Source organism: Pinus tabuliformis, chromosome 7 (assembly GCF_031772625.1).
Source record: "Pinus tabuliformis cultivar Carrire ecotype Pingquan chromosome 7, CPIR1, whole genome shotgun sequence".
NCBI classification, from domain to species: Eukaryota; Viridiplantae; Streptophyta; class Pinopsida; order Pinales; family Pinaceae; genus Pinus; species Pinus tabuliformis.
In genome coordinates this window covers 18,104,193-18,127,842 of record NC_142293.1, presented here as the reverse complement: position 1 = coordinate 18,127,842, position 23,650 = coordinate 18,104,193, and the positions used below count along the sequence as shown (strand labels likewise).

The 23,650-nt window shown below is 36.1% G+C and overlaps 1 protein-coding gene across 2 annotated transcripts in view; it reads right to left on the bottom strand.

The window, feature by feature from the left end:
- LOC149244914 (NADH dehydrogenase [ubiquinone] 1 alpha subcomplex subunit 8-B-like) overlaps positions 1-23,650 on the bottom strand; it is a 128,572-nt gene that overhangs the window by 18,595 nt on the left and 86,327 nt on the right. Inside the window, exon 2 of one of the 2 annotated variants that reach the window (XM_089457601.1) lies at positions 11,569-11,597. The exons of the other annotated variant lie outside the window; for it this stretch is intronic. Coding sequence (XP_089313727.1) covers positions 11,569-11,597 — 29 coding nt within the window. The remainder of the gene's footprint in view (positions 1-11,568; positions 11,598-23,650) is intronic. 2 annotated transcript variants of the gene reach the window in all.

Genomic DNA, 23,650 nt, shown 5'->3' with positions numbered 1-23,650 from the left:
GAAAGTCATTGGAAAGCAGCTAAAAGAATACTTCGTTATGTTCGAGGTACAGTCCAGTTTGGGATTCATTACAGTGCCAAAGCAGCTCCTCTGTTAGTTGGTTTCACTGATTCTGATTGCGCTGGTGACCCTGATGATCGGAAGTCTACTGCCGGTTATGTCTTCACTCTTGGTTCAGGACCTATTACATGGGCTTGTAAGAAACAGGCTGCCATTTCTCTTTCGTCAGCAGAGGCAGAGTATCGTGGTGTCGTGGAAGCTAATAAGGAAGCCTTGTGGCTTCGTCAGATCCTATCAGAGTTTGGCTTTGAGCAGCAGCATCCAACCACACTTTGGTGTGATAATCAAAGTGCCATTCAGCTATGCAAAGATCCAGTCCAGCATCAGCGCAGCAAACACATTGAACTACACATGCACTTCATCAGAAAGCTCATTCATGACCATGTTCTTGAAGTGCAATATTGTCCAACAGATGATCAGGTTGCAGACATCTTCACAAAGGCTCTCACAGAGTCGAAGTTCACTAAACTTCGATATATGCTTGGAGTTCAGGAAGTTGTCACTAAGGGGGGATAGGCTCTAGTGCCTCCTTCCTTCTCCTATTGTGTCATATTTGTAAATCCTTCAATCCTATCCCAAGTTGTTCTTAAGGGGGGATGTTAGGATATTCCGACACATAGGATATAGTTAAGTTCAACTTGGTCTAGTATAGAGTTAGGTTAGAGTTAGGTAAAGTGTGTTTCTTTACCGTTGTACATTTTGTAACTTACAATCCGACGGTCACGATATGTAGTGATCCGACGGTTCACTCTCACCTCGGTATTACCGACACTTGATCCGTGGCTTGACACCCGATTGGTCCATGAGTTCTATTTAAAGCGCATGGAGGGTCATTGTTCGGGAAATCCGTGCATGAGAGAAGCTTATGTAAATTTTCATTCTTTGATTAATAAATTGCCTGTAGTACCCACGTTGGGACAGGCCGTGGACTGTTTCCCTCCTTGCACTTTGAGGGTTTTAACCACGTCAAAAATACTGGTGTATTGATTTGAGATCTGGTTGTGAGCAGTGTCCTTTTGGTGTTCTTTCTGAGGAACTTACCCTGTAAATTCCTACATTTGGGAGCAAGGTTCTCAGCTTTCAGTGAACCCCAGGACGAAAACCCTTGGGTTTCCTATTGTGAGTTGGACGAAACCCAACCCACCTTTGAGGAGATTTCACCCAAAAACCTCATGGAGCTTTAGTGGTGTTATTAGAGATCCAATCTACAATAGATCAGAAGATTGGAGTGAAGATCATTCAGATTCTCGAGTTGGGCGTCATTCTCAGTGGTTATTTGGAGGTGAGGTTTAGCATTGCAACAGATTATCTGATGGCCATCATTATCTCAACTATTTACATCTATTGGCATACATTCTTATTCTATAATAAATAAAGTCAAGTTTGTTTCCATTTATTGTGTTATTTGAGTTGCCTTATTCCGTTTGTCTTCTATTTTACTGGCAATTTTATGTTAAATGGATGAAATTTCTATATGAAGAATTTTTGGTGAAGTTAAATTCTAAAAATTAGCCGAAAATTCCATTTGGGATACTATAGTGGTATCAAAGCATGATTTTGGCCAGTTGTAGGTTAAAATCAAAGTTTGTCGTATTGCTATATTGTTCCTAAAGATTGAAGGAGCCAAGTTTGTGGGTTAAACTTCTTAATCTATTTGCTGGAGTATAATTGTTGCAAGTGATTTTTTCGAAGTGTCGAAGGAAAACAAATTGTGGGACCAGATTTACTGCAATGCCAAATTATTTTGTTGGGATGAATTCATCTTTTTGGGCCGAAATTATTTTTTTCTACCGAAGTTATCTTGTTGTGCCGAATTTATGTTGCTAGGCCAAATTATTTTGTTGTGTCGAATTTCTCTTGATGAATCGAAATTATTATGGTGAGCTAAATTTATCTTGTCGTGCCAAATTTCTCTTATCGGGTTGAATTTCTCTTGTTGGGTTGAATTATTTTGCAGCAGTTGAATTTATTGGTGTAGTAGTTGATTAAGTTTCCCAAGTCAACAAAAGAGAGAGAGAGAGAGATTCTTCCTAAGTATTATTAAAAAATTTGGTTGGGTTTTCTATTGTGGTAGTTTTCAATGAAAGAAAAATGTGATTCACTGGCTATCCAATTTTTCCTAGAATTTACTAAAATTTTGGCAAAATTACTTTTGGAGATTTTCTGAAGAAATTTTACTTGTTGAAGCCATATTATTGTTCCATTTATCATAATTATTCGTCATAGCCAGATTTATCTATTGGGGCCAAGATTATTTGTTGGAATAAATTTATTTGATGGAGCCGAATTCATCTGCTGAAACCCAAATTTACATACTGTGACTCAGTTCTCCTTGAGGGTCGACTTACTTCTTGAAACAGGTGTGATCATTTCTCAAGGCCAAATCGGACTACTATATTGTTGGAGTCGTCCCCGATTCCTCAAACTCATTTGAACATTGTAATTCTCTCAAGCATCTGCCTCTCATATTTATTTATGTTACAAGTGTTTCCACTTTATCAGCAAATTGTTTGACAAAAGTATTGCTTGCTAACTGTTTGTTAAAAGTTCTCAAAGAAATTTTTTAATATTTGTTGGGTTAGTGAGAGGATATAGTGAGTCTACATGAGCTGTTTAAACCTCCATGTTATTGTTGAGTGTAATTTATAAAGGTTGAATATGTCATGATAGGGGAGGCCTATTGCTAGTTCGTATTGAGTCAAAGTTTTATTGTATATTTCTAGTGAAGTTGACAATCAGAGTTATGTGTATACTGTTGAGTTAAGGTTTGAATCAGCTTTATGTATTTGTCATAAGTAGAGTATTGTCACCATTGTTGGACTGAAATATGGATGATTGGGAGAAGGCCTTCATAAATTCCCTTAATAACTTAGTAGCAGTTGGTTTTTTGGGCCGCAATGCTTCCATGGCCCAAAGAAAAAAAACAAACAGCAGACCCTTTTCAAAGGAGGGGGTACATGCTATCCTACAGCTGGACCAAATAAGAGATTTGCGGAAAGAACTGGAGGTAGGGAATTGGCTCTTTGCACTTGGGTCAGATTTGAAGAACATAAAGTTGACCGCAAAAACTCTCTTCAATCTGGAGAAATTGGATTCACACCTTTCTAAGGTGATCCAATCAGATTTGAGGGTTCTAAATTGGGCACTCAAACCAACAATGCTTTTCTTGATCTAGCAGAGATTCTTGGAGCACCCTTGTGAAGGAGCCATACTTATAGTTGCCTCATGTCTCGGTGAGATTATCAAAATAACATCACTTATGCTCCCTTACAATGATGAAATTATGAATGAACTCTTTCAGTTGATAGAAGAAAATCTTCAGGAGTTGCACGACACCTTGGGTCCTACCTTTGGGAAGAGGCTCAAGATTTTAGAGATCATAGCTAGAGTTATGGGTAACCATGCCGCAAGATGCTACAATCCAGATTGTTGGCCATTTGGGGGAAAGAACAGGTAGTATCACCCGCTGCTTAAGAGCTCGCTGAAAGGTTGGTTGAGCAGAACATGAAACTATTTAGTTTGTTGACCAAGTAGGAGTTGAGAAAGACGTGAGTTTGCAGTGAAGGCAAGAATACGAAGATTCAAACCAACAGCAAGAATGAGCTAAGGAGGAAAGGCCTTTGTTGTATTTGCAAGGGACCTTGGGGACCTGACCACTCCTGCTTGAGTGATACGAAGGAGATGACGGAGATAGAGCAGGAGGATATTCCCTCCGACCATTCTAGAGGATTCTTCTTCTATAGTTGAATCCATTGATTTTCATTAGGATACCTCTGAGGAGCATGAGCAATCATGTGAAGATATTGATAGCAATTCACCTATGCATCCATGTTTGATGGTTGAGAATGATGAGCAGCGATTAACCCCATATGTGAAGAAGACCAAGGAGAACACGGTTCAGGGAGACTTGCGAGAGGAGCTACTAGTGATCCAGCATGAAGAGCACATAGAGGAGCATGAGTCAGATGAGGAGGATGATATGCATAGTGTGCATGATGAGCCATCTTTAGAGAGCCAGTTGAAGGCTCAAGTTGGAGATGTGATGGAGGTGGTTGATCATCCATCTTTGGGTCCACCCATCGATGAGATGCAAATAGATGTAGAGGCATCTAGCAAGCTTACAGTACTTTTAGACAGTAGCTTCCAGGAGAAGATTGAGCATTTTACGACTGATCTTATGGCATTGAAGCAAAAGATCCAAACAGTACGAGGCACCATCTTGCAGCAGAACAATAGAATTAAGGAGCTTAGAGTGGTATGTGTTGAGTCGAAGGGAAGGCTGAGGTTCCTAGCGAGGCAGCAAGAGGAGTATACCTTGGAGATACAGAGTAGCCCTCTTCAGGAGTACATAGATAGGGCCTGCAGCACTATTAGCCCACCTCTATCCATTAGAGAGGGGCAAAATCTTCTACATGGATTTTATTGGTTGATCGGATGGAGCATAATGAGTTGATCATAGAGCAGCATTGGCATTATGGACTTCATCCATGTGCTGGTGTTCATATGTTTGATCCTTCCCATGGGATGGATTGGCAGGAGATTATGAGTTAGTATTCTATTAATGGGATGATTCTTGGGAGGATATTCTTAGCCAAGGGCATAGCATAGCACGAACCCTTAGGCATGGGCGATAATGATTGGCCATGGTGGCATTGGAATCCAAGTGGATCTATTGATGGCGAGATGAGTCAAAGATTGGTTCGAGATCCAAGCATTGAGGAATCCATTCATGGTTGGTTCACACGAAGGCATGATACGACCCAATGGTTAGTTAGAAAATCAGAAAGGCAAAATGATTTTCTTTTGTTGACAATTACTTGTGATATTCTTATATTCTTATTAGCTTTCTTTACGTTCTTCTTTATCTTCTTCTCATCAAGCAATCATCAAATAAAAAACATGAAAATCAATGACACCAGAAGTAGGCACTCAACTAGGGCTAAAACCCCTATGCAGGGTGTTGTCGCACAGAATGTCTAGGCAACGCAACAACGGCTCAGATTGGAGGCTGTCACCCTAATTCCCAATCTCTTCATTTAAGTTGTCTCCCAAAAGCAAGCTAAGGGTGGTAGACCCTACGGAAATGGAATGAAAGAGAACTAGTTGGGAACCAACCAGTTCGGGAGACACAGTGAAGCAACCAAGTACCTGTTTTATATTTAGCAAGACTTATAGGATTCGATTAGATTTAAGCAATTGATACCAGTGCCTTATGGAGTCAACTATCTTGCTAGGAAATTTAGAACCAAGTAATTGATTTGCAACTACTGCTGGAATGAATGACTGTCTTATATGAAATGCAGATCCTAAAGCTAATGTCAGATGTAGGAATCTTGGTAAATTTTAATTAAATGCTTACCTAAGTTTAAACTCTTTGATCCTTTCTATATTAAGCCTGATTTCGTAGTAATTGGCAGAGAGAAGATAAGTTGAAGCACACTAAGGTGTGATTAACAATACCTCTCCTGAAAATCTAACATACCCGGTGCCTCTGGTACTGCAGAGAGTTGTGGCTCTAATGACTGCAAAGTCACCGTTTTAAGTACTATTAAAAGCAAGCTTCTCAAGTAAAGATGGATGGGTACCTATCTCTCTATCGACTAAGCTTATGCTTGGAAGTAAATTTTGATTTTGCAGAATTAACTTAATATGCAAATGCACGAGATGATTAGAAGATGAGATGAAGTTAGATTCAAGGATGAAAAGTGCTTATGCCACAATCTGCTTCAGAGTTATGAGCCAAAACCTTTAATTGTCCAAAATGGATATTCACTTTACTAGACTGTAAGATAAATTTCTCAACAATATGCTTGAAATATCACAATCACAAGCCTATCACTTCAATTTATCTAGAATCTTTCAAATGCAATTATAGCTCAAAGAGAACAAAAGCTTCTTCACAATTTAATATCAATGCCAAAGATACTCAGATTAGGAGACAAAATATATGCAATTTACCACAATTTCATGAAAGAGTACTTAACAATTACTTGAAAAATTCGCCAAGAAATATGCAATAAATATCCAATAATTCAAGTAATTAAACCACGCTTACAATTACTTTAACGACGAGCAATCTCAATAGATGTCAAGCATAAGAAAATGTTCAAAACCTTAGCATGCAAAATACTTTAGCAATTAAATTTTGAAATTAAATACCATGAAGAACCATGAAATTCAAATGCTAAACAATTCAAACAATTCCAGAATAAAAATGATTTTTCTTAAGTGACCCCAATCCAGAAAAATTTATTATTTTCCTATAGTCAAACTTCAGAGATAATTTAAAAAAAAATTAAATGTGTCTTGACTATAGAGAAATTAAAAAAAAAAAATAGCACCACAAAATTTCGATAGATGTCTTTCGGATTAATCACATAATCAGGATTTGGTCGATGCTTCGAACCAACTAATGTGGTCCATCCTCAAGACAAGGTGAAGAATCAATCGATCTTAAGGAATAAATAGTATGGTTGCATCATTGCCCAGAATTCGTTGTTGAAAACTAGTTGTTGGTAAATTAGTTAATAAGGTCTTTAAACAATTTTAAAGTCCCAAACCCCTAACACAAAAAAAAAACCCAAAAGAAACTTTAGATTCAAAATTTAATTATTCCTTCGACAATTTTAATGTGATAAAGTTCATGAATGAAGAAAAATTTTAAATGTGGCAAATATGAGTAAAAGGCTTAGTTAATTAAAAAATTTAATGGGCCACATAAAAATTTTAACTTGAAATTGTTGAAGCCTTTTAAATTTTCCTTTAAATTTAATTCCTTTCTTAAAGCCCAAAATGAAAATGAAAATTTTAAATTTTTTCTTTTGTTTAAAAAAACAACAAAATCAAAATTTAAAAAACAAACAAACAAACAAATTAAAAAAAAAAAAAAAAAAACGATTTTTTTTAATCAAAAAATATAAATAAAAACCAAAAGTCACACATTAAAAAAAAAATCGAAACTTCGAAACATATCGAAAGGAAATCGTTAAAGGGAGAGTAGGGTTTTTGAATGACAGCAGAGGAGATGGCAGCGCAGCAAGGAGAGAGATGCGAATGTTTGCAGGTCGAGGATGAGGGAGCTTAGGTAGCCGGCGGGGTCGTAGGGAGGAAGGGAAATGCATGCAACGGCAGAGGGAAGAACGGAAACGAATGCAAAGGAGAGAAGACGCAGAATAGAGGGTGAGCTGGGAGGAAAAACGCAGTCATGAAGAAGACTGCGATTTGGCAGAGGGAGAGTCTATTTCAAAGAAATAAAAGGATCAGTAGGAAGAAAAAACGCAGGAAATGGCAGCAGAGGAATTTTGAAGGGCTTCCAGGCAACAAATGGTAGCCCAAGAACCTTAAAGAAAACTCCAGAAATTCCTTTTTTTTAAACTGATATTCTTCTGCTTCAGATTTGTCCTCGGAAAAACTTATAAATTGCTCAGATGAAACCCTCGGGAAAATAACTTTGAATAATTTGTCCTTGCAAAATAGTATTGAAACCAGATCTTGCCCTCTAGGGTCTAGATCTGGCTTCAAATTAAATTTCTCTTTCAGATCTACACCTTCCAAATGGAAACAAAAAGTACCCAAATCTCAAATATAAAAAAATGAATAAAAACCCCAAAACTCAAACTAAAAAAAAAAACTTCAAATCTATACAAAAAATTTACATATCTATGCACAAAGGTTGTAGATCTATCAGATTTGAGGAGTATGAGTCCAACTCTGCTCCCATATCTGAAGATCTAAGGCTCTTACTAGCCATATTTATCAATTTTTCCACAAAACATTTAAAAGATTTTGAAATTTTAGAGAGGTACTAACCCCAAAACACCCTGCAGACAAAAAAAAAAAAAATTAATCATTAAATAAATCCTGGGGCTTATATGAGGTAGTCTCTTCAGAAAATATGTGCTGAGAGTTGGATGGTCCAACCGAGGACTATCCCCAAACGCTCAATCAGAACCTGAGAGATCTTCTGCAAACACTATATCAACCATCAAACCAAGTAGAAAAATAGAACAACAATAAAATTCTGAAGAAATTAAGATATCTGCTACTTAAACCAAAATTAAAATGTTACCCCAGATCCAACAAACTTAATAAGATATCTGTATTCAGATTATTCTCGGAGAGCTATTGATTGATAATTTTCACATAATATTAAGCAGAAATTAAAACAACGTTACCATAGATTCATGAAGAAGAACACCACCGCACGTTGAAACCCCAAAGACTTTTGCATTTATTCCAAAAAATTATACAAAAGAGCTTGAGAGCTTAGTACACGATTCAAAGATCGAATGAAAAGACAGACTGACACTGACCTCTAATTTATAGGTAAAATTTCCAACGGCGAGTTGGCTTGATCCCTATCAATTTAATCTCCGCCGTTCATAAAGATTTAACTAGATTTTAATCATCACTGTCGAAATTATTTAATTTTTGAGGAAAAATCGAATTTTTCATTTAATTGATTTTTAATTAACTCAATAATTAAATATTTTGAGTTAATTCCTCAAAAAATTGACTTTGACTTAACCACCAAGGCTCAAGGGTCCAAAATTTCTTGATTTCTTCAATCTTACCTTGGTCGGCGACCTCCAAAAATTAACTTTTTAAAACCCACAAATTTCACCCTTGGAGAATTTAAATTTACCTACCTAGGACATAAAGACTTAAGATTTTTAATTTAATTTGGCAAGAAAATTTAATTAATTGACTTATGAGGAGATAATTATTTTTCCGACCCTCTAATATTTAGCCATGGTCTCTAATTATGAGGGACCATGCACTAAATATATTTTACATCAAGATATTACAATTTATTACATGAAGGGGAAACACCCATTCATTATAGACCCTCAATATTTACCCATTTCTGTGATACAAAATATAATCTAGTCAATTAGCTAGGGTTATTACCAAATCACTTTTACATAGACTCGATCTAAAACACTAAGACTCACCGAAGATCTTAGCGACAAAATCCATTCTAGCTTTGGGTAAGAGTGGAGGGAAAAACTCTACCAATCATTTGTGTCTAGAGAGGCAGATGAATCAAAGAGACAAAAAACCTCCTAAAATGGAGATCGTCACCAAACCATAGGTTTACCTACGCTGTTACATATAGACATGGTCATACTAGGATTATTTACATTATACATATGTAGAATGAGTTGACATCTTTACAAAACTACCCACTGATGATGAAATTTGAAAGGCGCGAACACTCGAACATGATGGATCCCTTTTGTGAAAAAAGGGGTGCATTGTTATGGGGTCGTTGATACAGAGTGGTCAACAAAGGGGAAAACCCAGTCAAACTTTTCCACTAATAAATTCAAATCAAATTGAGACAAACCAAGACCTTTGACTAGACCAAAAGACCTTCCTCACTCCACTAAGTTACCCTTCCAAAATGAATATGCAAACTTCAGTAATCTACTCTTGTCAACTAGATTCAATTCAGCGACTACACAGAATTTTGGCCCTCCAGTTCCAGAATTTCAGCCCTCCTGCAACAACCCAGAAACTCACACGTGTGGCAAAAAAGAGAGATTTTTGGCTTCTTTTGGCTTGACAAGTGCCTCTTTCTTCTTCGCTAGAGTTTTCTCCTTCACTTTAGGTATTTCGCTCTCATTTTTATCTTTTAGCAACTGCAAATTGAACTTGCTTGTCTTGTGCTCCAAATGAGGTACAGTTGTTGCCTATATATAGTGGTTTGAGGCTCATGTTGAGGCCAACTTCTCCTTAACGAGGCCGACTTGGTGGAGGAGGCTTATTTGACTCAATTTACATTAAAATAATTTTCTTTCTTGACAAATAAAGCCAAAGAAGGTTCTATTACATGATGACATGGACTAGGACTTATGACACAAACCCTAGAAGCCTACAATGGAGGCTTTGAACTAAAAATAAAATAATAAAGCATGAAACCTATGGTTAATAAATAATTTTTCTTTTATAATAAAATTTATTTTTCTTTCTTTTAACAAATAAATTACATCAGGACTCAAATACATTTATGAAAATTGACACTAGTTACATTCGTCAACATGGTTCATATGGGATCCTGGTATCAGTGTGCAGATGCCTCTACAGTGGTCAGATGTGAATTGCTTTAGCGAAGCAATATTGGGGCAGGAGGATATGTAATATCCCCATTTTCATTTTCCCTTACAATGTGGCTAGGATGGATTTCCAGGGTTGGTGACAACTTGGTCATGTGAGCAAGATTTCGTTATCAGAGGGCCCGGAGGGTTTTGGAGGTGTTTTATGCAGTCCTACGGGGATCGCTCGCAGCATTTCATCATCAAGGTCAGTTTCCCACAACTTACTCTCAGTGTCGCTGCATTCCAACAATTCCCATAAAACGGGGCTTTTATTCAGCATATCTTGATTAAATACACTTAACGTGTCATTTTGGAAGGAATATTTGATGAACCATCTTAGTGTAATAGCTCATTGGAACTTGAACGAAGAGATCTACAGGATGGGATGGTGAAAAGTGACTTTCAGTGGCCAGAGAGATCATAGACACGAATTTACCATTTTCCTAGATTAAAAGTGACTTTAATAGTCACTCAATTACATAAAAAAGGGGAAAATACCTAATTGAAGAAAAAGACCAGAAGGGGAAAAGTGACAAATAAAATAAAATAAAAGTCGCTTAAATAAAGTAAAGGGGAGAATCTTCTAGAACAGAAATAAAATAATAAAATAAAGTATTTCTAGAAGGTTGGAGAGGAATCCATTTGATCTTTAAAAGGAAGGGAAGCAAATCATCTAGGACATCTTGGAGTTGAATAATTTTCTTATTGGAGAGGTTTGGGAACGAGGTTCTCAATTTTCAGCAAGCCCCAGGACGAAAACCCCTAGGTTTCCTATTGTGAGTTGGATGAAACCCAACCCACCTTTGAGGACCGATTCTCAAGTTGGGCGTCATTTTCAGTTGTTATTTGGAGGCCAGGTTCAGCATTGCAGCAAATTATCTAATGGTCGTCATTATCTCAGCTATTTCCATCTATTGGCATGTATTTTTATTCTATAGTAGATAAAGTTGAGTTTGTTTCCATTTATCATGTTATTTGGGTTATTGTATTTCATTTGTCTTCTGTGTTTATATTTTATTGATAGTTTTCTGTTAAATGGATGATATTTCTATATGAAAAAAATTTGGTGAAGCTAAATTAAAAATCAGCCAAAATTTTCATTTGGGATATTGCAAAAAGTTTTAGTATATAGGAAATGAGGAATTTAAAGACAAAAATAAAATAAATAATTCCAAATATAATTTTTTAACAAATTAGCAAAGAAATTAGAGTGATAAACAAATGACAATTTAATAGAAATCTCATGAATATTAACTTCTATACAATATTAAATTATGAAAAAGCCAAAATTAGCCTCTTATAGATTAGGGCCTAGGCTACATGTGCCAAAAATACAAAATTAGCTACACTTTCAGCTCTCAAATCTTCACCATACGTCAGAGGACTAGTTAAGCCAAACAAGTCCCACCTTGAATGGTGGATGCATGCATGGAAGAGCTGCAAGATTTACACCAGAAAAGGAAAAATCTAAGTCAAGAATTTCAGTATCCAAGTCCCCTTTACAAAATGTTTCCTTGAACTATTAATATAAACATGAAATGTAAATTTCACATTTTGTACAAAAAAAGGGGTATAAATTTCACATTTTGTACAAAAAAAGGGGGGCTGCAGACACAAACACCACAAACACTAGCTAAGTCCTCTCTTCCATATATATATATATATATATAGAGAGAGAGAGAGAGATGTATGTATATATTGTTGAAATTGTAACTAGTGTCGGTCTTCATAATGTAATGTACTATCATCATTAATATATTTATTATATTCATTATTATTATTTTTTCATTTTTGGTCAAAGCATGTTCTTCATGCTTATAGAGTCAAAAGAGTCAAAAAGAAATGCACTTGAGTACATAACCAATGACAAAATTGAGATATGTGCACCAATCAAAAAGTGTAAAACTAAGAAACACAAGTTAGAACAAGAAATTGAAAGTTCCGACAACAAGCTCAATGAAAGTCTATCAGAGAAAGAAAAAGAAAATTTACTCTTAAAGAGGTTAGAAACACTGAGAGGGGGGGTCAATCAGTGTTTCTTAGCAATAGCACTTTTTAATCTTTTTTAGAGCATTAGTTAATCTTCAATTATTATTATTGTTCTTCTTCAGATAATCATAAACAATAATCCACAATAGACAACACCATACAACAATGCAGAAAGATAAAACAGTGGACACAGATTTTTAGGTGGAAAACTCCCTTTGGGTCAAAAACCATTGAACGCTTCTTAGTAATTATCTTCTCCTCCACATTAAAAAAAAAGTAATTCCAACAAGATTTCAGCTACAACTTAGGGAGGCGTCAACCCCCTAATTTACAGGGTACAACCTGTAGGACGCTACTAAATCTTAATACCCTGCTGCAAGGAAGGACGCCCCAACGCCCTATAAGTTAGGCCACAACCTAACAAGTGCTCCAATACTCTGTTTACCAACTGTTGTCGGAAAGGATGCTTCGTTGCCCTATAGTTTATCAGCCCCAACTGAAAGGACACCACAACGCCTGTGCAGGCTACGATATGCCCTAGCACCACCCTACCACCCTGAAGTGTTCTCAGGCTACAACCTGAAGGTGACTCCAATCACTTGCCTTGCACCACCCTGCCACCCTAAAGTGTTCTCAGGCTACAACCTAAAGGTGACTCTAATCACCTGCCTTGCACCACCTTGCCATGCTGAAGAGACAGCGAACCACGTTTCACAATTTTCAGACTGGATCTCCTTGTGCCCTAAATTAATATATGAAGATAGTAAATAACAGAATGCTTCTTTGCTCAAAATGATTATCTTGTCAAGTCCTGCAACTAAATTGCTGATCGCACTATATAAAACTGTTCAACTTGCACAACCCTGCTCATGATAATTGTATTGTTCAACTACTGATCACCGTCCAAGCTGTACGAAACAAATCAACCTACAATGGTCATTGTACTACACTGCTCATGTAAGGATAAGCATCATATGCTCATGAGACAATCAACATATCATACTACCGCACTATACCAAACTACTCATAATGTTGCAAACATCTGGAACTACTATCAAATAATGACACAAACTCAGGTTCCTCAGGTCATCCCGATGACCTGCCTCTAATGCTCTCAAATTCTGCCCACAGAGAGCTACCAGCGTATGTCTTTTCACTTCTACTGATTAGTAGTCATATACTGTTGTCCATCTTCTCATGTCAATAGACTGTAGAACAAAGAGAGCACTGTTGTCTTGTAAAGTTACAATTATGTCACTAAGACAGTACACCCTTTAGGTCATTACTATAAGTCACTTAATACAAATTCCTAGTTTATTAAGTTGTCAAAGTGTTATCACGGGTCAGATATATAGGTTAAGTTTGTATGCCAAGCTTATCTGTCAAACAAGGTTATACAAGTCACATTACAAACCCTAGCTCATTAACAAGTTGATACTTACATATAATCAAGTCGGGCATTGTCACATTAGTTCAAATTATTTGTTACAATTATGAATGTCAAGTCAAATAAACTTCATACAACATGAGACTTCACTTGGGTTATTACTCAGAAGTATACTTCAGTATGATCATAAATGTTCAGTGTGAAGCAAGACAAGAAACATGAACTTCATGTGACTGCTTGTTAAACCCTACCTCAGAATATTCCCTTCATATACTATATATCCAATATTCATGCAACGAGGACCCAAAGTCCATCATACCTTTTATCTTGTGACGGTGGATGTGTGTGCACTATAATTGTTCTTGTATTTTACACTTCATGCAAAAACTTCAAACGCTGCTACAAGTTATAGTTACAAAGGTCGACTTCAAATCCTTTGCTATAAAATTGTACAAGTATGTGTATTCCTTTGATTTTGGGCCATGCAGGAATCTCAGAACAGTGAGACAACAAGCCACTAGGGATATACATATTAGATTACCAACTAGAGTATCCCTAAAACGAACTGTTGTAGCATCAATTAGGCCACTATAATTAAGCTCAGAAACTTCGCTTGTCAAGGAGGATGTTCAAGCCTCAAAATCATCACAAGGAATATTACTGCTTCTTCACCGTTCTTTTGTGCACAAAGTCAAGTTTAGAGTAGAGGCCACATCAAGCAAGACGAATCCCAAAAATAAAAGACAAAAGGATTAAATAGGCCAAGTACAAGTGTTACAAGAAGAGGGTTTTCCCCAATGAAAGCCCATGCCAAAAGAAGAAAAAAATCCTTTTCTAAGAGATCAAAACTACAAGCATACCTTGGTACATCGATGTCCTTAAGAGAATGATGCCACAAATCCTACGTTGTTTTCTACCTCAAGAGATATGAACTGTGCTACCTCAGATAGCGGGAAAAGTTTAGAGCTAAGCATAGAGAGATTTTGTTGGGATTTAATGAGTGAGGTAAGGTATAATGTTTTTCTTTTTATAGACCTTAAAGAGGCTTCATTTAGGTGAATGTTGGAGGGCTTTTAGGAGTGTGAAAATCCAAAAAATATTCGAACGGTAATGTTATATTTCCTAAACAAGAAAACCGTTGGTAAAAAGGAGGCAATAATAGGTTTTTTACCATAATACATGGTGAGAGCCATATCTTCTGGATAGAACTATTCATGAATACCTTACAGTATAACAGTTCCTCTTATGCAGGGAGGTTACATTTTAATTTTCTACCTTAAGTCTTAAGTAAGAAGCTCGCTAGCCTTAATGATGAGGATATGGACATAGGATACCTTTCAAGGGTGCACAATACTTGTGATCCCTCACCTTAGAATGAATTCTCCATTAAACATTATAAATAACCCTTCCTAAATTAATGTTATGTCAAAAATCAATAAGCACACTTTAATAATTAATAAATAATAATATCTAACCCTTAAGAACACTAATTAAAATTTGAAATCAATGATTGGCTTAAGTGCATATGGTCCTACCTAGTTGAGAAGTCAATGATTGGTTTATTGCCTTTGGTTCTTGCCATTATTCAACTTATACACAATGAGATTTTGGTGATAATCATTGTCATATATTGACAGACATAGGTGAATAAGGTGTCATGTTACTACCCCCTGGGGTTTTAACCCACAAAATTGGGTCTTCAACTTCAAACTCAATTTTCTCTCAAACCAGGAGGAACCACAAGGCGTACCACATATCAACATAAACATCTCTTTGAGGAAAATCTAATGACCTAGATCTCCAACCCAAACTCAATAGTTTGACCTTTCAAAAATCCTCGACAAAGTCAAGTTACATCCTCAATCCAGGGAACCCAAACCCTAGGACTTGGGTTTTCAACCATCCAACAATGGAGCTACCAACTTGATGTAATCTGACAATTACTAGGAAGGGTTCATTAACCATTTGACATCAATCACCGTTTTTTTTGTCAAAGTGAAACCCAGTTAGCTCCATGGGTTGACATAAATGAAAACACCATCCAACAAAAGAACCTTAATCAAAAATTATTAGAACAAATCAAGTGTTTAAAAGATGAGAAGCTTGAATGCCAAAATAAAGTTGACTCAGAAAATGAGGAACTCTTACATCTCAAAAATCATAATCAGAGTCTACTCACTCAAATTAAGAAACTTAAAAATGACAAGAAATCATTGAACAACAAATTAGAAGAACTGTCAAAGTCTTCAGTCCAAGTTGAAGAAAAAGACACAAACACCTGATATATCTTAAAAAACATATTCAAATGTTGCAGTTCAGACGATGAACATTCCAAGTGAAGGTTTGGTAACCAACTCAACAACATCGACACCCAAAGTAAATTAGGAAATTGCCAAACACATGATAAGGGAAAATCAAATCACCGGTACTCTTTATCGACATCTGAATCACAACAACAGATATGTCAATCAGTCTGCGTATCTGTATCACTCAAAACAGAAACAACAAACTCATGTTTCTGAAGAATAATGATGTCGGCACAATCTAGACTGGTAATAACAAAGTATCCCAGCTATCAAGTAATTGCCAAGTTCCACAGAAGATTAATTTAGGATGGTCTGATCCCTTCTCAGTGTGACAGTTTTGTTTATCACTTAGACGATTATGTTATCTTGTATCAACGAAAATGACAACTCCAAGAATTCTTAAAATGCGAACAGATTCAAGATAAGAAACAAATGATATGCCTTGTTAACAATAAGCTTTGAGGACAGAGCTTTTTGAAGAGGAAGGCAATGTTATGAATAAAATATATACAAATAATATAAATAATGAATAATAATTAATTAACTAATATTCGTAGTGAATAGGCATGTCTATAAAGACATCACCTTTCATGAAGGGGTACCTGCCTAGGTATGTACGCAGGCCCTCACCCTCATTGTAATCATCTCACTTGTATTCAAATATTCTTATATATAATTAGTTGTCCTACAATGGATGTCTTTGTCTTCGAAGTATTTTGAAGATTATTGTGAAGTACGAACTTTGTTCATTACATTGGTATCAGAGCATTCCTCTCAATATACGAAATTTGTTCGTTACACTTTGTGGCTGTGTTGGTTTTGGTCTTGGGTCTTGGATATCTCATTTTGATCTGATTCTATAAGAGAAGGATCGTTGAGTTTTCCCCCTTGTCAGGTTTTGCCCTGGCTTGGAGCCTAAATCTTGGTGTCTCTTGTTCTCTTGTGATCTTAATGTTTTGAATTTGTATAATTGCTTGATGAAGAAGATAATATAAGTAATAAGAAGCCAACTAATATTCACAAGTAATTATCAAGTTAATAGAAATCAAGCATTACCTTCATTACTCTTGGTTTCTCAACATATATAACCTCCTGTCCAGCAACATATTTGCAATATCTTCTTTTACTTCAGTTGTAGAGAAGTGATAATAATCTCAAGAAGGCTTTCCTCACTCCCATGGCCACCTCCCTATCCTTATGCGGGGCTTTCCTCTTCCCCCATTACTTTGAGTAGTGATGCCATCATCATAAAATCTCAGATTTAAAGCATGAGCTAAATTGTGCAAGGGAGTGTTGAATGGGTTCCACCTATCAACAACAATTGTCCTCACAATCTCTATAGAATTGTCATATTATCTATTTATCTAACACTTCCCCTAATGGTCATATTACATATAGTAACAAAAATCATTGATCAACATGATCAATCATCAAACTTATCACCACTGCTAGAAATGGGATCCTCGGCATGAGCTACAAAATCATCCTCTGCCTCAAAGTCTTCAGACTCCTCAGGGACATCTGCAACTGCAGCAGTAGTACAAGCAGAAGCACAACCTACATGGATAGTGCTTGTATGCGCCATGCCTGGTATGGTTTAGGTTGCCAGAAACTAGGCTTTAGGTTTTTTTTTTTTTAACAAATTTTCCTTGAACAGTGTGCCATGGCGGGGTCCCCGGCCAAAGCAGCCAAGTTGGACCAGTTTGGTACTGAACCTGCCTTGACTTGGCCAGTTTAGACCAAACAGGTTCCCAGAACTAAGCAGAGGGCTGAGTTTACTCAGCCAACTCACCAAGTCCGAGTACATACAGAACAATTTTTAAATCTATGATTGAGAATCGCTATAATTAAGGAATATGATTGTTGTAGGTTGATAAAAAATATGATTATAATTTGCCTTGCATTTATGACTTCCCAAATGACCCCTGTAGCTTCTATATAGATTTTACTTTGATATCGTTATACAAGAATACACCACACAGGTGAACTTTCAAGTACATAACTCACATTTATAGTTCATTTGTGGCAATTTAGTGACTTTCCTTCTGGCTTTTATGTCCTTATGTTGATTCTGTAAAGCTGTACAGAATCTAAATTTTCATCGCTCCCAGATTTTAAAAACTTATTACTTCATGAATTTAGTATATGCTTCCAACAGTTTTCTCAAGGCATCGCATTGTCTAATTTTGAATAGCTAATAGTTGAAGTTTAATATTTTGTTATTAGTGCAAGCAGTTTTTTCTGGATCTAAAATCATTTTTGTTGACAAGCTATTAAAACTACAAATTTGGTGACTGTGGTTGAGAGGCTTAGGAAAATGGCCCCGTTTAACACCGAGTTAAAATCAAATGGTTGCATGAAGAATTAGGAAAACTAGAAGTGATGGTAGATCATCATATGAAATAAATGTCAAGATAGAAACTATGAATTCAACGAGATTGACATAATTCTATGAAGTATTGAAGTATTTGTCATCATTCTGCTTTGAAGCTGTTTGTCATGTCTTATATCTCTGTGCTTACTGGCTACATTTCTCACTCCCTATAAGTTTTCCTTTTTCTTGCTAGTCATATTCCTTGGCATGCATTCAATGTCACTACTCTATCATAAAAGACAAGCAAGTCCTCTTTTACAGAAATTTACTGGAGAAACACCTATTTCATCTTTATGGATAGAGTTTGTAAATTATAAAATGAAAATGTCGTAGCATGAAGAACAAGAGTTTGCATATTATGCATAAACATGGACTGTCTACTATGATGTAATATTAACATATGCAATTAAGCAGTTTTATAGGAGCCTTAGTCCACTGGTCGACTAAGGGTTCCACTGAATAGACAAGTCAACTTGCAATGGAGTCAAATGACCAACAAAGGTGGCTGCAACAGTTATAACTACCCCTCTGTTTTTAGAACAAACATGCATCATACTCTCTGTTACCGCGCAAACTAGCAAGGGTCCTAGGAGGGGGTCCTATAGGGCCACTACTAGATCAAGGGCAACAATGGAGCAATAGCTCATTGTCACCTCAACTAAGGCTCCCTGCTTTTTACGGACTTTCATCGATGGGAAGAGACCCGGTATAATAAGGATCACGAAGATGAATGGATCAATGATAAGATGAAAGGTGATCCTAGAAGCCTATTCACACGAGAGGCTCAAATATATGGCTTGTTTGCTTGGAAAGTGTTGACCATTGGAATGGCACCTAATGATTATACGAAGACTCCATGGCCAAGGATGATCTGAAGGACACTTGTACTATCAAATATCATCAGTCAACAGAGTTTTTAAACTCTACTTCTATTTTTCATCGTTTTTCTTGTACCCAGATTCCACACCCTGCATGGAATTGTAATAAGTGATACTAGTAATGATGAGTTTTGAATCTGTAATAGGCCTAAGATGCTAGGACACGATCAGCGAACTAGTACACCTTGGAGTGTCTTTTTTATCTGGGTAATTATCCCTTCTTTTTCAGAGGCAGATAATTTTTTAGGTTTTTGCACTCACTTTTTACCCCAAAGCCGGGGTGACGGTTTGAAGGTTGAGCCCCTAACACATCTTAGTGTCTAGAGTCGATGTATATTACCATACTAGACCACACAAAAAAATCCGTGGAATTTGGTTAAGTTTAAGTAGTCATTTTTTAATTTTTTAGATTTTTTGCACTACAGAAATTGCTAATACAATTGTATTTGTAATGTAATAAGTGATGTCTAGAGAAGTTGTATGGGGTACGAGTAATAAAATTTGCACCTCTCACCCTCAACTTTCTATTATGACACACTTTGAGGAGTTAAAAATGTGTTTTGAACCCTCAAACCCACTTTTCCTAAGTTTAGTGGGAAATTTGGCAACTAATTAAGCCAAAAATTAAATAAATAGAGAAAAATAAATATCCACACATGCTAAATGTTGTGGAAATGAAGTGGAAGTTTTATTTATGTAGCTATAAATCTTTGCTTCTATTTATTTTTATTTATTTGATCCATGCACATTAAATCTATACCATTTATATCTAATCTGAATTAGCAGTTTTATTTAGTATCTTTACTTCTACTTATTTATTTGATCCATGCACATTAAATCTATACTTGTGAACTTAAAGTAGCAAATGCTATTTTTATGAGAGGGAATCTTTTTTGGAAGCAAATAAAATGCTCAAATATATTATGGAGGAGTTAAAGTGAAATCCCAAGGTGATGTGGACTCCTAAAATCAAGGAAAGGACGTGCTCAAATAAAATCGAATTTTTGGCATTAAATGAGAAAGTTGCTTACTTGGAAATTCGAATTTGTGAAGTTAATGCACATTTGGGAGGATTTGGGATAATACTTGGTGGAGATTTTTGTGGAAAATTGTCCCCACATGGGTTACCACTCATCTACACTTGTCATTCCATCATAAAATTCGAATTTGGCACAGAAAGGAAGAAGAAAATGATATCCACTTGCTAGGATTCGATTTTTACACTTGGCATTAGAGTTGCATTCAGTGAATTCGAATTTCTCTTTGGGATTGTCACCTCATGCCACTTGTTTAATCACTCTACATTGGGATTTTCTCCCAAATCTCTATATAATTGAGCCATGGGCTCTCATATTGTTACTAGTTATTGTGCTTGCGAAAGCGTCACTGCCTTGTACACTTTCAGAAATATCAATAAAGACTTTGGGGTTTCATTCATAAGTTGTTTTTCTTTTGGAGTATGATGATTGGCTCACTATTGGTATAATTTCTTTTGCTCTTGCTTTGATTTATTTTATTTCCATATGCTCTTGTAGATTTTTTAATGTAAAGTTATCTTGCATTGGCAATTGATTTAGGAGCATGTTGTAGGAGTGGAAATCTCTAGTTATTTTCCAATAAATTTCTAGACTTTTCCTATCATTGCTTATTTGCTAAATCTATATGGGACTAATGTTTGATTGAAGTTTTGTAGAGGAAAATCTTGTTGGGATTCAAATATCAAGCGTGATGGAACACATGAACTTAGCAATTGACAACCATGATATATATTTTATTAATAAATGAATAGATGATGTTTACATTTTGTGGGAGGCCCTAGCTATACACTGCCTTGGGTGCCTCTTGGTGAATGGGCATGATCTTTGATCATGTCCTTTGCCTAATAACTATAGACTAACTAATTTTTTATATAACATTGCCTTCCTCTCAAAAGAATGCTTTGTCCTCAAAGCATACGTAATGAAGGATGTTGCTTACGACGCGCATCAGTCTCCCAAGAAGCTTCTTCTTCTGGTAAGTCCTTCCACTTGATCAAGTATTCCTTGATTACACGGCAAGATCGAAGCTTCCTTTCTCTGGTAGATAAGATACCTTTTGGTTCTAAAGTGATCCTTCCTTCATCATCTAGGGATGGAAGCATTATTTGCGTTGATTGATGGTCGCCTAGTGCCCTTTTAAGGTAGGAGACATGGAAGACAGTGTGAACACGACTTTTCTCTGGAAGGCTTAAACTATATGCAACTTGCATGATCTTTTTATTGATCTGATATGGTCCATAGAACTTTGGTGCCAATTTATTTTTTCCTTTTTGTTTCAAGGACAACTGTTTGTACAGCTAGACTTTGATAAATACCCATTCTCTGACATCAAATTCTCTTTCAGTTCTGTTTCGGTCCGCTTGTTGCTTCATACGTTTCCTTGGAACAATTTACAATTAAATTTATTTATGAAGCTTATGTTTATATGTATTGTACAACTTTGAGAGAATTTTTTCAAGTTACATCATTGTGAACATTTCCATCTACTTGAGGCACTTATGCTACGAACTCTAGGCACTTATGATGCCAACCATCAAGTACAGTTCATAAGATTTAACTGGGAAGGCAAAGGTACAAGTTATACGGATTCCAATCACCAGAGAATCAAATCGTATTGTCATCTCAGATGATGAAGATGATTCGAAAATGAGCACCAGATTATATAGTACAATGTCACCAATTAGAAATTTTATCTGCAAACATGATCAGCGAAAAGTCACCGGAGGTACAATATCTAATTCAGAAGCATGAAAAGGTATTTCAGGACCTGCCTATGAAAATGCCTCCTAACAGGGAAATTGAGCATACAATAGAAGTCAAAGCAGGGTCAGACCCCGTCAACATCAAGCCGTATCGATATCCACATCACCAAAAGACGTAAATTGAGAGATTAATCCAAGACCTTTTAAAGTGTGGGTCTCGAAAAGTAAAAGTCCGTACGCTGCTCCAGTGGTATTGGTAAGGAAGAAGGATGGTTCATTTAGGCTAGGCATTGACTATAGAGGATTAAACAAAATAACGATTAAAAACAAATTCCCAATCCCCTTTATCGACGAAATGTTGGATGAACTACATGGCGCAAAATACTTCTCAAAATTGAACTTGGAACAATTTACAATTCTATTTATTTATGAAACTTATGTTTACATGTATTGTACAACTTTGAGAGAAATTTTTCAAGTTACATCATTGTGAACATTTCCATCTACTTGAGGCAGTTTCTTTTTTTGCAAGGAAAGCTTACTTGCATCACTTTAATTCACTCACAAGCTAATTTCTTTTTTCCAATTGAAGTTACATTTGCAATTTACTTTGAGCATTATCTCATTTCCATTATTTTGAAGCATTGCAAATCACTTTAGGAAAACTTACTTGCATATCATTTATAAATTCTAGCATACTTTGCATTTTCACTCAATTAACCTCCAAGCATAAGTTTGGTTGATAGAAAGTATTGGGAAAAAAACTTTCTTGGAAAGTTCTTCCATTTAGTACTAAGTAAGGTAAAAGCGTTATGACCCTGCAGTTATGAAGGTGGCTTGTCCCCTTGTAGGAACGAAAGCACACGTCGACCCGTAAGACTCGGGGGATGGGTATCGTTAATGACACCTTCATGCCCTCGCCGCCCTCTTTCTTACAATCAACCTAGTTTTTACCTTTTGGTAAGAGCTCAAGAGGAGGACTTCTCATTTAGATTAGGCATTTTAAATTATAAATTATTCAAAAAAAAGAAGAAGAAGATTAATTGCATTCAAATCTAGTATAGGTGCATCTCATGCTAATACATCCTATGGTTTCACTTGCAATTGTCCATTTTACTTGTCATTATTGAATATTTTATGTTGGCAAGCATTGTTTCATTTTCCTTTCGCAAGTAGAACACTAATTGCTTTTCTTTTTGCAAGATATCTCTATATGCTTTGATTTAGGCATTAATTATATTTTGAAAGCATTTTATATATTGTATCGATTATCATGCTAACAACTTTGTCTCCATTTCAGGATTGTTTTACTTTCATTTTTTTAAGCATTCTACTTTTGTTTTGAGCAAATGTATCTTTCATTCCTGTTGAGCAATTTATCTTAAAGCACTGGTTTTATGGTTTTATTATGTTAATGATTTTCATTGTTCATATCATATTTTGCTCATAATTCTTAAAAGTAATCCACTTTCACTTTAACATCTCTCCTAGAACCTCACATTCCTTTTATCTTAGTTTTCCATATTAGGGACCAGCCCCCATAGCTAACCTAAAACATAGCTTAAACGGAGAGAGAGGGGATTTAGTGTAACAGCCCATTTTCTTAGTTTTCCCTACCACCAACCACGTTGAAGGCTTTTCTCACTGACTTGAAGGTAGGTGTAGGTGGCAGGGTCAACAGAAAACAAGATGAAAGACTCTCCAAGAAGGGTTTAAGAGAATTCCAAGGACTAGGGTTTAAGTACATGACTTGTCAAGGAGATTCCTAGACCCTGAAATCCTTGTGGAAACTCGGATTCCAAGTGGTCTTTGTGAA